The sequence below is a fragment of the Puntigrus tetrazona genome, unplaced genomic scaffold (assembly GCF_018831695.1).
Source record: "Puntigrus tetrazona isolate hp1 unplaced genomic scaffold, ASM1883169v1 S000000746, whole genome shotgun sequence".
NCBI lineage: Eukaryota > Metazoa > Chordata > Actinopteri > Cypriniformes > Cyprinidae > Puntigrus > Puntigrus tetrazona.
In genome coordinates, this window is record NW_025048355.1 from 1,350,001 (window position 1) to 1,364,086 (window position 14,086).

The following is a 14,086-nucleotide window of genomic DNA, read 5'->3' on the forward strand; positions in this document are numbered from 1 at the left end:
TATGAAGCCTCTATATAAAAATACTGTAAATTAATAAATATTTTTACAGGCATTTTACAGTGTGCATGTTTACGATCAGGATAAAAGCATTCAGTATACCGTACAATATCAGGATTACAATTTCAGATTTAACGTTCCCTTCATCTACATACAGGGAGAGAGAAAGAGATACAGAAAGAGACGGAAGATCGCCTGCATGCTTATGTCGTACTCAGATATCTGTTTTTGTGAACGCTGGTCGTGAAGGTCATCAGCTCTGACCTCTCCGGAGGTCATCAGGTAACCGGACACTGATTGGCTGTCTGTCTGCTCAATACTGTTATCTGACGCTCTGTCTACAGGATGTCCTACGAACGCCGTCTGCGCTTCTGCTGTCAGCTCGACTCAGCCAATCAGAGTGAAAGAACTGTCAGCCTGACTCAGCCAATCAGGTGGAAGAGCGAGTGGGCAGCGAGCTGTCACGGCGAGGCGCTCCGGCCGTTGTAGGAGATTTGAGAGATGCCATTGCTGGTGTTATCCAAAACCTCCTGCAAAACAGACAAACACACGGCTGAGTTTGCGAGGTAGCTTTCGCTGCGAGACGCACACTCAAACCGACAGGAGAGAGAGAGCCTCCATTTTTAGCTGCTGGGAAATCAGTTCGTTTTTCTTCGTCGAGGTTTGGAGAAACGAAGCGTTGCATCGCCGCCTCAGCCGTGAATGGGTGCCGTCAGAACGAGAGTCCAAACAGATGAGATAAACTTCACAGTCAATGTCGAAAACATTTTTAACCTCAAACCATTGCTTCCTGCTGAAATACTCCATAATAACGCTTCCTCTGTTGAAAAACTGCGTGAATCTGTAGAGAAAACTGCACCGATAAAACACGCGTTTCCACACATCATTCCAGATTTTAGACATTAAAAACCCCTTAATGATGCATTTGTTTCTTACAAACGCGCAGTTTTTCTCTTCTCAAGATGTTAACTGCTGGACTGGAGTGCTGTGATGTTTTTATGAGCTCTCATTCCGACGGCACCCATTCACTGCAGTGCATCCATTGCTGAGCAAGTGATCAGTGCTACATTTCTCCGAACGTGACAAAGAAACGAACTCAAATCCCTCTACAAAACTGTAATATATCAACGAAACAAAACATGAAGTTTTCTTTTAATACGATGCTGACTTCATACATATAAGATACACCGCAAACACAGACCGCACAAACATACCAGCTCCTGGCGTACCTTCTCTGCCATTTCGTGCGAGTGATGCAGTGAATGTTCTCTCTCCAGAAACATGCGCTGCTGTTCGCTGCTGGCCAGCCTGCAGGTCAGCCACGTGGACAGCGTGCAGCTGCTGATGCCCAGACACGCCAGGGACATGACGGCCAAATGAAGGGAGCGCATGGCGTCTGGACGCTTGACCAGTGCACGGACAAACTGGAAGTTCAGGATCCCGCCGATTAACCCACAAATGCAACAGGAGGAAAATAATATCATCTGTGAGAGAAAAACGCGACGTTAGCTGTTTGTATAGGCGTATTGCTTGCATACAATGTTCAAATAATAATGCATATGCCATTAAAATAATAACAATGACAATGCACATTGCGTCAAAATTTTTTATGATATTGTATATTGCAGGCATACAACATCCAAATAATAACGCATACTGGATGTATGTATCGTCAAAATAACGTGCTGCATTCATTTAATATCAAAATAACGATGCATATTGCATGCATACAACATTCAAATAATAATGCATATTGCATGAAAACATCAGTTAAATAATGATGCATATTGCTTGCGTACATTATTAAAATAATTACACATATTGCATACATACACCATTAAAATAATGCATATTGCATTGATGCAATATCAAAACAATCGTGCATATTGCATACGTATAGTAAAATAACGCAAACTAAATATATTACATATATAATATCGTCTACACAATATTAAAGGAATAATGCATAAAACATGCCTTTAAAATAATAATACTTAACACATACATTGTTCAAATTATTATACACTATTGCAAATGATTTAATAGTTGAATTATTTCTGGTGGACTGAAATCAATAATTAAAATATAATCAGAATGGAAAAATCAGACATTAAATATCAGTTAAATTGTCAAAGTGGTGTTTGCCGTTGTAAAAGTAACAGCCAACGTGCTAGGGGTGTTGCTATGCATTTTCTAATGTGTTTTGATTGGTTTCCGTGCTCATAAAGGTCACGGTATATTAATCAGGAAGCGTACAGCGCAGCAGAAATACTGTATACGGAGGATGAAGATGAAACCATTGTGTACTGGGAGAATGGATTGTGCTGCTCTGTGATTTTATAAACGTTCAGACCACGTCCAGACAGTGACATTATCAGCCTGCAGAAAACTGCCACCTCAACACTTCAGGACAGATCTGACCTCAAATTACACAAGAGACTTCTGACTCCAGAGCAGTCGCGCATTATCACATTATCCCGATTCCTGGACAGCACACCCGTTTTAATGCACTATAATAACTGCCGCTGTCACTGCTCTGGATTGTGCACCTCAGAAATCGTTGACTGCGTTGTAAATATCCATTATTTGTAATGCAAGACACTACAGTTGAATAGCAGAACATTTGAACAAATACTGCAAATATCTTCATAAAATATGCTAATTATTATATGATTAAATATGCACTAAATTGCATACATTTTCAGACCAGACAAATATACATTTTAAACCATATTTTTACGGATGAACTGTTACAAAAAAGCTTTTAAATGATATATAAACAAATCCCTCAATGAAAACCTTTAGAATGTATATAGAAATAAAACTGTAAATGTTGGTGTAGGTAAGAGCAACTGAAGCAGAGATGAAAACTTTAAAGATATGCATTGCAATTGAAATCTGCTGATGCAAATCGGCAAAGTGCGATAATAAAAGCAGGTGAATGATGCATGAACAAACCCCTCAGTAAAAACCTTCAGAATAGAGATAGGAATAAAACTGTAAGTTTTAGTGTATGTGAGTCTTACTGCAGTGGAGATAAAACTCATTTTGGGAAAATGAATCTTAGGACTTGCACTGTAACTGAAACCGATAAAGTGCAATTATCAACTCAGGTGGACAACATATTAACAAACCCCTCAGTAAAAAGGTTTAGAATATAAATATGAATAAAACTGTAAAATTTGGTGCATTTAAGTCTTACTGCAGTGGAGATAAAACTCATTTTGAGAAACCGACTATAAAGATATGCACTGTAACCGAAACCGATAAAGTGCAATTATCAACTCAGGTGGATAACATATTAACAAACCCCTCAGTAAAAACTTTTAGAATATAAATATGAATAAAACTGTAAAATTTGGTGCATTTAAGTCTTACTGCAGTGGAGATAAAACTCATTTTGAGAAACCGACTATAAAGATATGCACTGTAACCGAAACCGATAAAGTGCAATTATCAACTCAGGTGGACAACATATTAACAAACCCCTCAGTAAAAACTTTTAGAATATAAATATGAATAAAACTGTAAAATTTGGTGCATTTAAGTCTTACTACAGTGGAGATAAAACTCATTTTGAGAAAGTGACTTTAAAGATATGCACTGTAACCGAAACCGATAAAGTGCAATTATCAACTCAGGTGGATAACATATTAACAAACCCCTCAGTAAAAACTTTTAGAATATAAATATGAATAAAACTGTAAAATTTGGTGCATTTAAGTGTTACTGCAGTGGAGATAAAACTCATTTTGAGAAACCGACTATAAAGATATGCACTGTAACTAAAACCTAAAAACTAAAATAGATTATAATAATAATAAAAGTAACAGAATGATGCACGAACAAAGCTCTCGGTAAAAGCCTTCAGAATATAGAAAGAAATTAAACAGTAAATTTAGGTGGATGCAAGTACCGCTGGAGTAGAAATGAAACTCTTTTTGAGACAACAACTTTTAAAAAAACGTAATTAAAATCTACAGACGTAAAGGGATAAAGTGTATTAAACACTTAAATGTGTGGTTTGTAGGTTTTCTTTGCAATAGTATGAAAGAAGACATATTCTGAAAACAATATAGCCCAAAGCGATAAGCATTTCCATTCCACCATTCTGTCATTTCCTTAAATTACCGCATTATCGATTCTGCTAAAACGGCGTTCCATCTCTCCTATTATTTCACTGTAAAAAAAAAAAAAAAAAAAACCAGTATGCAGAACGTACTCAGCATACTATTAAGCTAGTATTCCATTCATACAGCAGCTCATATCATGTTACAAACCGAAGAGAAACAGCCAAAACACACTTTTTTACAGTACGGTCGCTGTTTAAGTATCTAAGTATCTAACCCTGCTGAGATGAGACTGTGTCCACTGGGAGTGAAAGTCAATATGATTCACAGATAAAATACTTAAGTGTTCTTGAGTAGCTCCTGACGTTACTGTCAGGAATTCAGAACCATTACTGGCTGATAGGGAGGGTTTCCTTTTAGCCGTGCAACAGCATTACAGGCAGTGCGTAGAGGCCAGCGAAACAAAATCAATCAGCTGCAAAGAGCGGGAGATAAAACGAGAAACGGTAAAGTGTGTTTGAGGACAAAGCTGAAAGCTTGTATACAAGAAATCAAAGGTAAACAAGTAAAGATATGAAAAGAGACAGGTGGAGAGTAGGAGGGGAGAGACGTGAAACCTCTTAGACTAGAGTTTCACTTCGGTATGGATTTGTGATTAACACTCTCCGCCGGGCCGGCTCACTCCACTCACAGGTGGCTAAATTCAATCTCGTCTCCCCAGTCAAGTACCCCACACACACACACACACACACACACACACACACTGTGAGCTGCTCTCGGACGTCCACGCTAGTCACAAAAAACACGTTTGACAAAGATGCATTGTCTAATTAAATGCGCGCAAACGTGTGCAAATTTACAGAACAGAAATCTAAGCATTATTAATTGCGTTGATATATTAAGGTTTTCATTTTTTCGGATTTTGGATGTGTATTTTTATTGTTTGGATGCTTTCTTTTTACTAATCTGAATTAATTCATGGTAAGAATATAAAATTGGCCCGAAATCTCAAAATTGGCCAGTGCATGAAAAACACGATGGTTTTGCCTGTAGCGTTAAAATCACAAAATGACATAAATAAAATAATTAAACCAAATTTAAACATTAATTTTTATATATTATTATTTATTTATTTATTGCATAGGGATATCTCTTTCATCTCTGCATAGATTAGATTATATATATATATATATATATATATATATATATATATATATATATATATATATATATTTTTTTTTTTTTTTTTTTTAGTTTAAAAAGTAACAATTTATATTTTACAAAAACAAATTTGTAAATTAGAATAGCAATTTAAAGTGAGGTTTTCCATTCTACCATGAATATGTGTATTATATATTTATGGCATTGATTTTTATAGTGTGTTACAGTACAGTAGCAGTACAGTGAAGCATGTGCGCTTGTGTACGGGAACACTGAAGTGCATACTCACAATCAGTCCTGTTCTTTTCCGTGCACACAGCATGCCACACAGCCCACAGATGAGAAACTATGAGACAGAAAACATCACACCTGAGCATCTTAGAAACTAACTGAATGAAAAGCATGAACAAGCGGTCAGGAACAAATGAGGTGAGGTTATACGAGTTAACGCTATTGCATACACTTCATAACACATCTGTGAATTGTATTGAATGTGCACTGTGTAGATCAAATCATCTAGTATGTTTTTAAACAACTGGATTATGTAATATCATTGAAATAAAAGAACGATTATGTGACTTAACAGCTCCATGACTATGTTTGTAAATTAAAATGTTTAAATACATCATTATGGCTTTAAAGAAGCACATTTATGCACTCACATTTCAAAGCACGCAAATGAAGTTCAACTTTGATATTACGTTGAATTGCAATACGTGCCTGCTTTAGACATGTTAAACTAGAGTGTGTCAAAAATGCACGTCAATTTAAACTATAACCAATAATGAGAAGTACACTGCATTCAGCTCTCATGTAAGCCCTCGTTTGAAAAGCATGCTAAAGTATGCTGTACTTGTTTCTGTGCGCACCCAGAATCATTCAATCAAAGAACGTTCAAGGGGGTTCTTTTTGTAACCAGAAACTAACCTTCTCAGAAAAATCGTGACGGCTTTAATGTAAATACAAAACGTTTTTGAACTGTTTAGCGCTGGAGAGTGCATTCGGATCAGCTGTTTATGCTAAAGAAGACCAGAAAAGTGAGACGTACACACACTCCGCTCCATACCGGAGAAGCGTCGCCCTGCTGGGTCTTGTGCTCCGCTTTGGCCCGGCAGATGCCCACCGCGCCCAGGGCGATGCTGGACACCCCGAGCCCTATCTCCAGCACCGACAGAACCAACAAACTCCAGATGATCTTCCGGCTGGAGCACATCTTCGCTCGGGCATCCTTCCTGGCCGGTGCGCAAAACGCTTCACTCCATGTCTTCAGAGATAAACCAAACGCGTGAGATCCAGGAAAGTGCGCGGACGAACATCAACTTACGCGATGTCTCCAAAACACGCCAGCGGTTCACGAATCAGTGCGCTCTCCATTAACTTTACCCTCCTCCTCACTCTGTTTACCATGCTTCTGCTCCCATGCGTTTTCTCTCAGTCTGACAGAGGACAAGCCCCGCCCACTGCCACTTTCTTTACGGCGCTGCAGCGGAATGGCTCTAAAATACTTTTACCGTCGTCATTCGATCATATACTTGATGTAATTCCCCGGAACGGCGATTGCTACAAATGCCCCAAATCCAACCTGGCGGGAAAAGTTGCATTTCTGTCAAACAGCGGAGCAGGTGGTTATGCGCAATGACGCGTAAAAGCGCTGATCGTGGTGAACGCGCCCAGGTCAGTTTATTGCGTAAAACCAGCGAGTCGGACGCCTAAAGGCACATGTCAGCACTGCGCATTAACACTCTCAATCACATTTAGTTTGAGAGGTTTCGAGTGGCCCGAACCCATAACAGCGCGCATAAAAGTCTTTATATAGCACGCTCTTTGCAGCGTTTGCGCGCTCTGTGATTATGTTTGCGTAATTTCCCACGCGCACCCGCTTCCTAAATACACTCAGAGGGACACTCTTTGCAATATATCTGACGGAGACTGCTGCAGAGAGAGCATTTTGCTTTCGAGATGAGTGTTTGCGTTAAAATATCACTTTTAATTAGTATTTAATCCATGCAGCTACATGGGTACCTCTCTAAATAATTCCCAATTCGGTTTCATACGGAATCGTTGAAAAGACACGAAGTCCTCCTGTGCTGAAGCCTGTCTTCTCGGTGTGCTGGATGTGGGTGAGAAGGGCTTCATTCCTCAACTCCAAACAGCAACTTTCTGCAGAAGGATTTTTGGCGTTACTGTAACAGTACACCGTTTCACTGCAAGTCTAGGCCTATTTGGAGTGTATTATATATCTGTTTATATTACGTTTGGATTGATATTCTTTAGTCAGCAGAAATACCAGCCACGCAATAGAAAGCTTCGCCCATCTTGCATTGATTTCCAATAATCAGTCAATACAAAGAGCTCGAAAACATATATCATATAGCAAATTTTAGTTAATTGGGGGGTGGGTTTCTTTTACTGACAGAAAAAAGCGATATTGGTGACAAGTAAACGAATAGCTTTTACCTTTTCTGATAGAACGTTACAAAACACTCACTAAAATATATTAAATATTTTTTGTATTTTGTCTTTTAGAATTGAAACGCTTTCGGCGATATAGTGTGTGATGTTTACATTTACGTTTTAGTAATTAAGCAGATTTTTTTAATCAAAGATGCAATCATATATGTGTGTGTGTGTGTGCATTCATTATGTATATACTGTATATAAATGCACACTATGCATGTGTATATTCAAGAAAAATATGTTGCGTTTATGTGTTAAATAAAGGTATATATCAATTATTAAATAACAACAACTTTTATTTTGCATGCAATTAATTGCAATTAATCATCAGACAGCACTGATATAAACTTATTTTAAAATTAAATATAGCATTTGAATGTATTATTTAAAATCAGTGTTTACAATTGCGGTGTTTCTTCCCGTTTGCACGCAGGCTTTCGCTGAGTTTTAAGACTGCTGATCGTGCTGTCAGATATCTGATCCGCTCGCTGTGGTATAATTCGTGGCACCGCACAGGACCCGTTGTCTGTTAATCAGCTCGGGAACATCAGCTGTCCGTGATCTCGCCATTGATTGGATAACGAGACGCCCCCGTCCGTCTGCCGAGTCATCAACCCGGCGCTTCTTCCCTGTTTTCTTCCCTCTCTCCCGCCTTTGCTGGGTTTGTGGGAATGCGAAAGCGCTGAACTGATTGTCAGTTTCGAGACCCAGCTGTGACCGGCGAGCTAGAAATAGCAGGAAAGAAATGGTGAGGATATTTTTAGCAGGTGCAACTATGAGTAAAGAAGGAGGAAAGTACAGGGTGTATTGTTGGCACTTCAGGTACACTATCAGAGAGTCCTGAGTGCCGTGTTAGTGCCGTGTTAGTGCCGTATTGTCCAACAGTTGATCGCTTCTTGTTAGTCACACTGTCTTAAAGGGGCCAGGCCTCTGTTTTCATTTTGTGCTGTTCTCTTGTAATAGATTTGTACATCATAGTTGAACTATTTTCTGCCCTGCTCAAACAGAACACTGTATATTTGATGCAGAATAGGTGGGCGGGGACTGATGGAGGGATAGTGGGTGGGGCTTAACAGCGAGCGATGCAGGGTTGGTGGGCGGGGCTAAACAGGGAGTGACGTAGGGGTGGTGGGTGGGGCTCAACAGCGAGCGACGCTGGTTGGTGGGCGGGGCTAAACAGGGAGTGACGCAGGGATGGTGGGTGGGGCTCAACAGCGAGCGATGCAGGGGTTGGTGGGCGGGGCTAAACAGGGAGTGACGCAGGGATGGTGGGTGGGGCTCAACAGCGAGCGATGCAGGTTGGTGGGCGGGGCTAAACAGGGAGTGACGCAGGGATGGTGGGTGGGGCTCAACAGCAAGCGATGAAGGATTTGTGGGCGGGGCTAAACAGGCAGGGAGTCGAAGAAGACGTTATCTCTGTGGAGGCGGGGCTTAGCCACGCTGTTACATCATATAGTAGAACATTCTTTTTTTTTTCTCTCTTTTTTGTTAACTGCTTTAGACTAACTAACAACAAAGTCCTGAAATTGACAGGACATTTTTGGGCTAACTGGCAAAAGCACTATGCTGCCAAATTTATTCATATTTCTTTCTCACTTTTTGATACTGTCAGTACTGCACCAAAACTGACAAGCAATAATCAGGTCAGAATCAAGTCAGATATTCGATGTCCCTCACTTTTAAGCATTGTTTGGTGCTCGGGAAATCATACCTCAAACAACTGTATGTAAGTTGTTTACCTGAATACAGTGCAGATGCATTATATTTAATGTATTAAATGCACTGATTGAATCACAAACTACTTTGAAAACGAATAGTTCTCTCCTTAAGATATCAACAGCTATAACGAGTTAGTCCAAATGGACGTATTGGATCTACCGCCTTAATGGTTTGATGTTTTGTACTGTTTAATAAAAAGGAAAAAAACATGCACAAATGAATCAAAGGACAATGTTTTAACTGCTTCGGAGATTCGAAAAGCATTGTGTTTTTTAAAAATCATTTTTAAGCAATGTCCAAATGAGAAAATGAGTATCGGTAGGGAGATGTCATGGCGTCCCTGCTGATTGCATTCGGCATATTAAACGCTGAATAAACGCTGTAAAAGCTTTTAATCAGAGTTCTTGTTGCATGCACAGTTTAGATGCATCAAAAACATTATTTCCAGTAAATTCCACCGAACTCCAAACTCGCAAAACTACATAAAGCTCTGCTGTCAAAGATGATATTAGCGATATATATTGAAAATATAAATATTAGCGATCACAGATATACGCAGCTTGCATTTTAATCTCATGTATGGCTGCTGTTGCAGTATGTTTTTGCAGTTTTTAATAATAACACTCAGTATAAGTAGTTTAAGAGTTCTAGTCTTAGTTAAAAATGACAGGTTACAGCTTTTATATCAGCAGGGGTTAACTGTGTCCAAACCTTGATGAACCGTCAAGGTGTCTATCGTTCTTGCGCGGAGAATTGTGGGAAATGTAGTTTAGCGGTGCAAGCCTGTTGCCTCGCAAACTGTTAATCACTCGCTTTGTAGCTTTCTAAAACGACACTGCGCTCGTGCGCTTTCACAAAGACGGGTGAAGTTGAAGGCGGCGTGTTTGAGGATCCCTCACAGCGTGTAATTTGCCTCCCGTGGCAGTCCTGTCCCGTCGCTCGTCCTCCTGTGTCTCGGTTTGGCTCTTTGCACCATATTAACTTCCATTAGCATCACCGCAGTGGGACAGAAGAGCTGCTTCCTATACACACGCTCTCACATCCTCCGTCTATTTATAACCAGCGCGGCGCGGTCCGTTTGTGTCTGTTCATCCTCCTCCTTTCTCTTGGCACGAGGTGGAAGGGTCTCATGCTGGAATAAATCACCGTGTTCCAGTCCACTTGCAAACTCGGCTCCGTTCCAAAACAGTGAGCTGCCTTGCTGTTTGCTGCCTACATAGACGTCTACTAGGGGCGCATGGATTCGACATTTTTGGCCGATGCTGACATTTGCCAATTTTGATGTTAAACCGGCCTACGTTAGATGCATATTTTTTAAGTATGTGGCATTTTCTTTAAGGGTATTCCTTTCTATTTATTTACTAAATTATTTTGCCATGGAACAATGATTAAAAAAAAAGTATATGCAATCACAATTCAAACTTTTTCTTGCGTTTGATCTTCAGCCGTGGAACAAGAAAAAGTATTTTTGCGAATCTGTACCTAATAAACTAGACACATCTGTTCAGAACTGCACGTTTATATCTCGCAGTCCCTATTTTTTCTTGAAATTGTGTGAATTATGAGATTAAAATACAAATTGATTCATCTTTTATAAAATGCAATACGCATTTTCTAACATGTAGAAATTAAGAAAAATATTTCCATTAATATCTACAAATATATTACATTCCAAAAAATAAAAAAATACATATATATATATATATTTTTTTTATTATTATTAGTATTATTATTATTTATTTTACTTTTTTTAAATTATAAAATTCCAAAATGTCCAAAAATACATTTAAATCACTTGTTTCTATTTTAATTTATTCATAACATTTTTATTTCATTTTCAATTGTTTTTAAGCATCAAACATGCTTTACATGCTTTAAATTAAGAAAAATATTACATTATTACATTATATCTACAAATATATATATTACATTCCAAAAAAAAAAAAATATATATATATATATATATATATATATATATATATATTTTTTTTTTTTTTTTTTTTATTTATTTTTTTTTTTACTTTTTTAATTAAATAATTTCCAAAAATACATTTAAATCACTTGTTTCCATTTCAATTTATTCATAACAATTTTACTTCATTTTCAATAGTTTTTGAAGCATCAAACATGCTTTACATCGTGCAGGTGTCATTCGTTTGGGCGAATATCGATATCATTGCGAGCAACACTCAGCTGATTATCAGTAATTTGTTTGCAACGTCACATTGGTTTTGTTCTATCGTCTAAAGCAATGGCATCCGTATATTTTAAGTGTCTAAATACGTTTATGGGGCCGCTGTCACATTATTTGACTGCGACGGCGTGATGTTTTGACTCTTTGCATCATTATACAAGAGCTCATCTTCCCTGCAATAAGTGTGTCAGTTTTGTCACACTGGAAATATGCCCATGTCACGGATCGCCCTGGAGCTCTGTTTAATGGTCCACAAGGGAGCGCTTGAATCCGAAGGGGTCCTGCCAACATGCGGCTTTATTGGCACATAGCAAGAACATCACCGCCTGGTGAATGCATGGGAGCGGGCTATAATGACTAACACCCAGGCTCAGTCAGATTTAGAGTTGTAAATGTAATTTTTGTGTGGAATGGATTGCCGTATCGTTGTGCGTTCATCTTACAATCTAATTGTCAGTGCCTCGTTATGAAGTGAAGCTATTTCTGTGTCACTACCAGTGCTGGACGACGACACAAACACTGCACTGGAGTTAAAGTACGGATACACTGTTGAAATCTGACTACAGTAAAAGGAAGTGGCCTGCTGCTTCTGCATTTCAGCCCGAAGAACTAAAGATGATGAATTCTGACATAATTGGGCTACACGCGTGCAATGAGTTCTTAAACGGCTTTTGCATAACTTTTACATGAACGAATCATTTCTGACCCGAACGTGAGTTCCAGTGTTTTTCTCTCATCTTTAATTAAAGCCAAAGCGGTGAGTGGTTGTTGTGAAATCGCTAGCATTGGCTCGCTGAATCTGAAAGCTCAATTAGCAAATGAATCACTCACTATGTTCGAACAGGTTCACCGAAGAATCAATTCAAACGGTGAACCGAACATCACTATCACGATCGTTTCGACTTCTTTGGAATTAGGGACGGAATAATTAATTCACTATTTTATTTGATTATTTTGTTTTGTTTTTTTACTCTGAATCAGTCAGTGAGATTGATTGGAGACTCGCTTTGACTGACTCGTTGAATCATCAATGATTCGTTTCATGCGATGCGAGAGGCCTCGTTTATGAAACTCTGTGTAGGTTTCATACTAAAAGCGTGCGTACGCTCCCAAACTAGATTGTCCATATGCGCAAAAGTTTATAAAACCATGCAAAAAATATAAATATAAATCCCTGTTAGGTGAAGATATGCTTACTTACAACTCCTCCCCAAAATAGCCGTATATGGAGCGTCCAACGGCTAGTTTTACTACAAACAACCTCTTCTAAGTTTCATTTCCTGCCCGTGGCAGCGTTTAACATCGTCAAAGGTACAAGAAATTAAGGAAATATGAAATACGGACCATGAATGCCATTTATATGCCATTTTAACGTCATCCAATAGCCTTGTTGTGCATTGGAATGAATGTCAAGATAACAATAAAGACGTAGAATAGAGTCGATCTCACTAGCCAAATAGTATTTTGTTTTAAATAAATAAATAAATAAATATATATATATATATATATATATATATATATATATATATATATATATATATATATATATAAAAATAAATAAATATATAAATATAAATAAATATATAAATATATATATATATATATATATATATATATATATATATATATATATATATATATATATATATATATATATATATAATAAATAAATAAATATATCATTTTGGTTTCTTCTGCGTAATTCAGTGCTTATGTCCATTAATGAGAGTTTAATATTTAATGTAAATGTGTACTGTTGTCACGGTGTGGTTTAGCGTGAAGGAGCACTAATTAAACTTAAACAGTTTTAATCCTCTTCAAAGGGACAAAATAATAATATACAGGTAGGCAGGCAGAACATAAACCACACATATAAACCTCGACGATCTGACAAACGTGAACTCAAACACACAGGACTTAAATATACAAGGCAATTGACTAAATGAACAAGAAACAGCCGAAGACAATGATTCAATAAACAGGACCGGAAGGTAGGCGACACGGAGCACATGGCACAAGACGTGTTTTATTTTATTCATTAACATCATACTCGTCTCAACAGTCCCAAAACAATGACATTTGGTTCAACTTTGGTTGCAACGTTAGGTGAAAACTTTAAAGAAATTCAACGTCTAACGACAGCGTCCAGTGCAGACGTCAGCTGACGTTGATATCGTTAACCAGAACTCAATGTTAAGTTAAAGACGAACTGACGTCAATCCGATTTTCATTCTCAACCAAAATGCGACGTCTCTCCTATATCTGACGTTATACAGACGTCCGGTGCATGGCGGGACGAGCTGCGTTTAACCGTTAAACCATTAACAAATAGTTTGGGAAATATTCTATTGCCTATTAGGTTCACATACGTATCACATACGTGTTAATGTGTACTTTTAAGGCACCAAAATGCACCCTTTAGATACAAACAGTGATAGCTTTTGTACCTTTATTTCTAAAAGTGTATGATAGCAAGCCACCGATTACC

The 14,086-nt window shown here is 38.2% G+C and overlaps 1 protein-coding gene across 4 annotated transcripts in view; it reads right to left on the minus strand.

Moving 5' to 3' along the window:
• The window catches only part of LOC122335269 (transmembrane protein 196), a 7,063-nt gene extending 19 nt beyond the window's left edge, over positions 1-7,044 (minus strand). The window contains exons 1-4 of one of the 4 annotated variants that reach the window (XM_043233093.1): positions 6,295-7,044; positions 5,518-5,574; positions 1,212-1,481; positions 1-527 (exon numbers count right to left, since the gene is read on the minus strand). The exon at positions 1-527 is cut by the window's left edge and continues 19 nt beyond it. In XM_043233093.1, coding sequence (XP_043089028.1) covers positions 459-527; positions 1,212-1,481; positions 5,518-5,574; positions 6,295-6,441 — 543 coding nt within the window. In that variant the 5' untranslated portion in view covers positions 6,442-7,044 and the 3' untranslated portion in view covers positions 1-458. Of the gene's footprint in view, positions 528-1,211; positions 1,482-5,517; positions 5,575-6,276 lie in introns of all 4 variants that reach the window. The other 3 variants (XM_043233091.1, XM_043233094.1, XM_043233092.1) reach the window with 3 other exon arrangements.
• Positions 7,045-14,086: the final 7,042 nt, after the last annotated feature.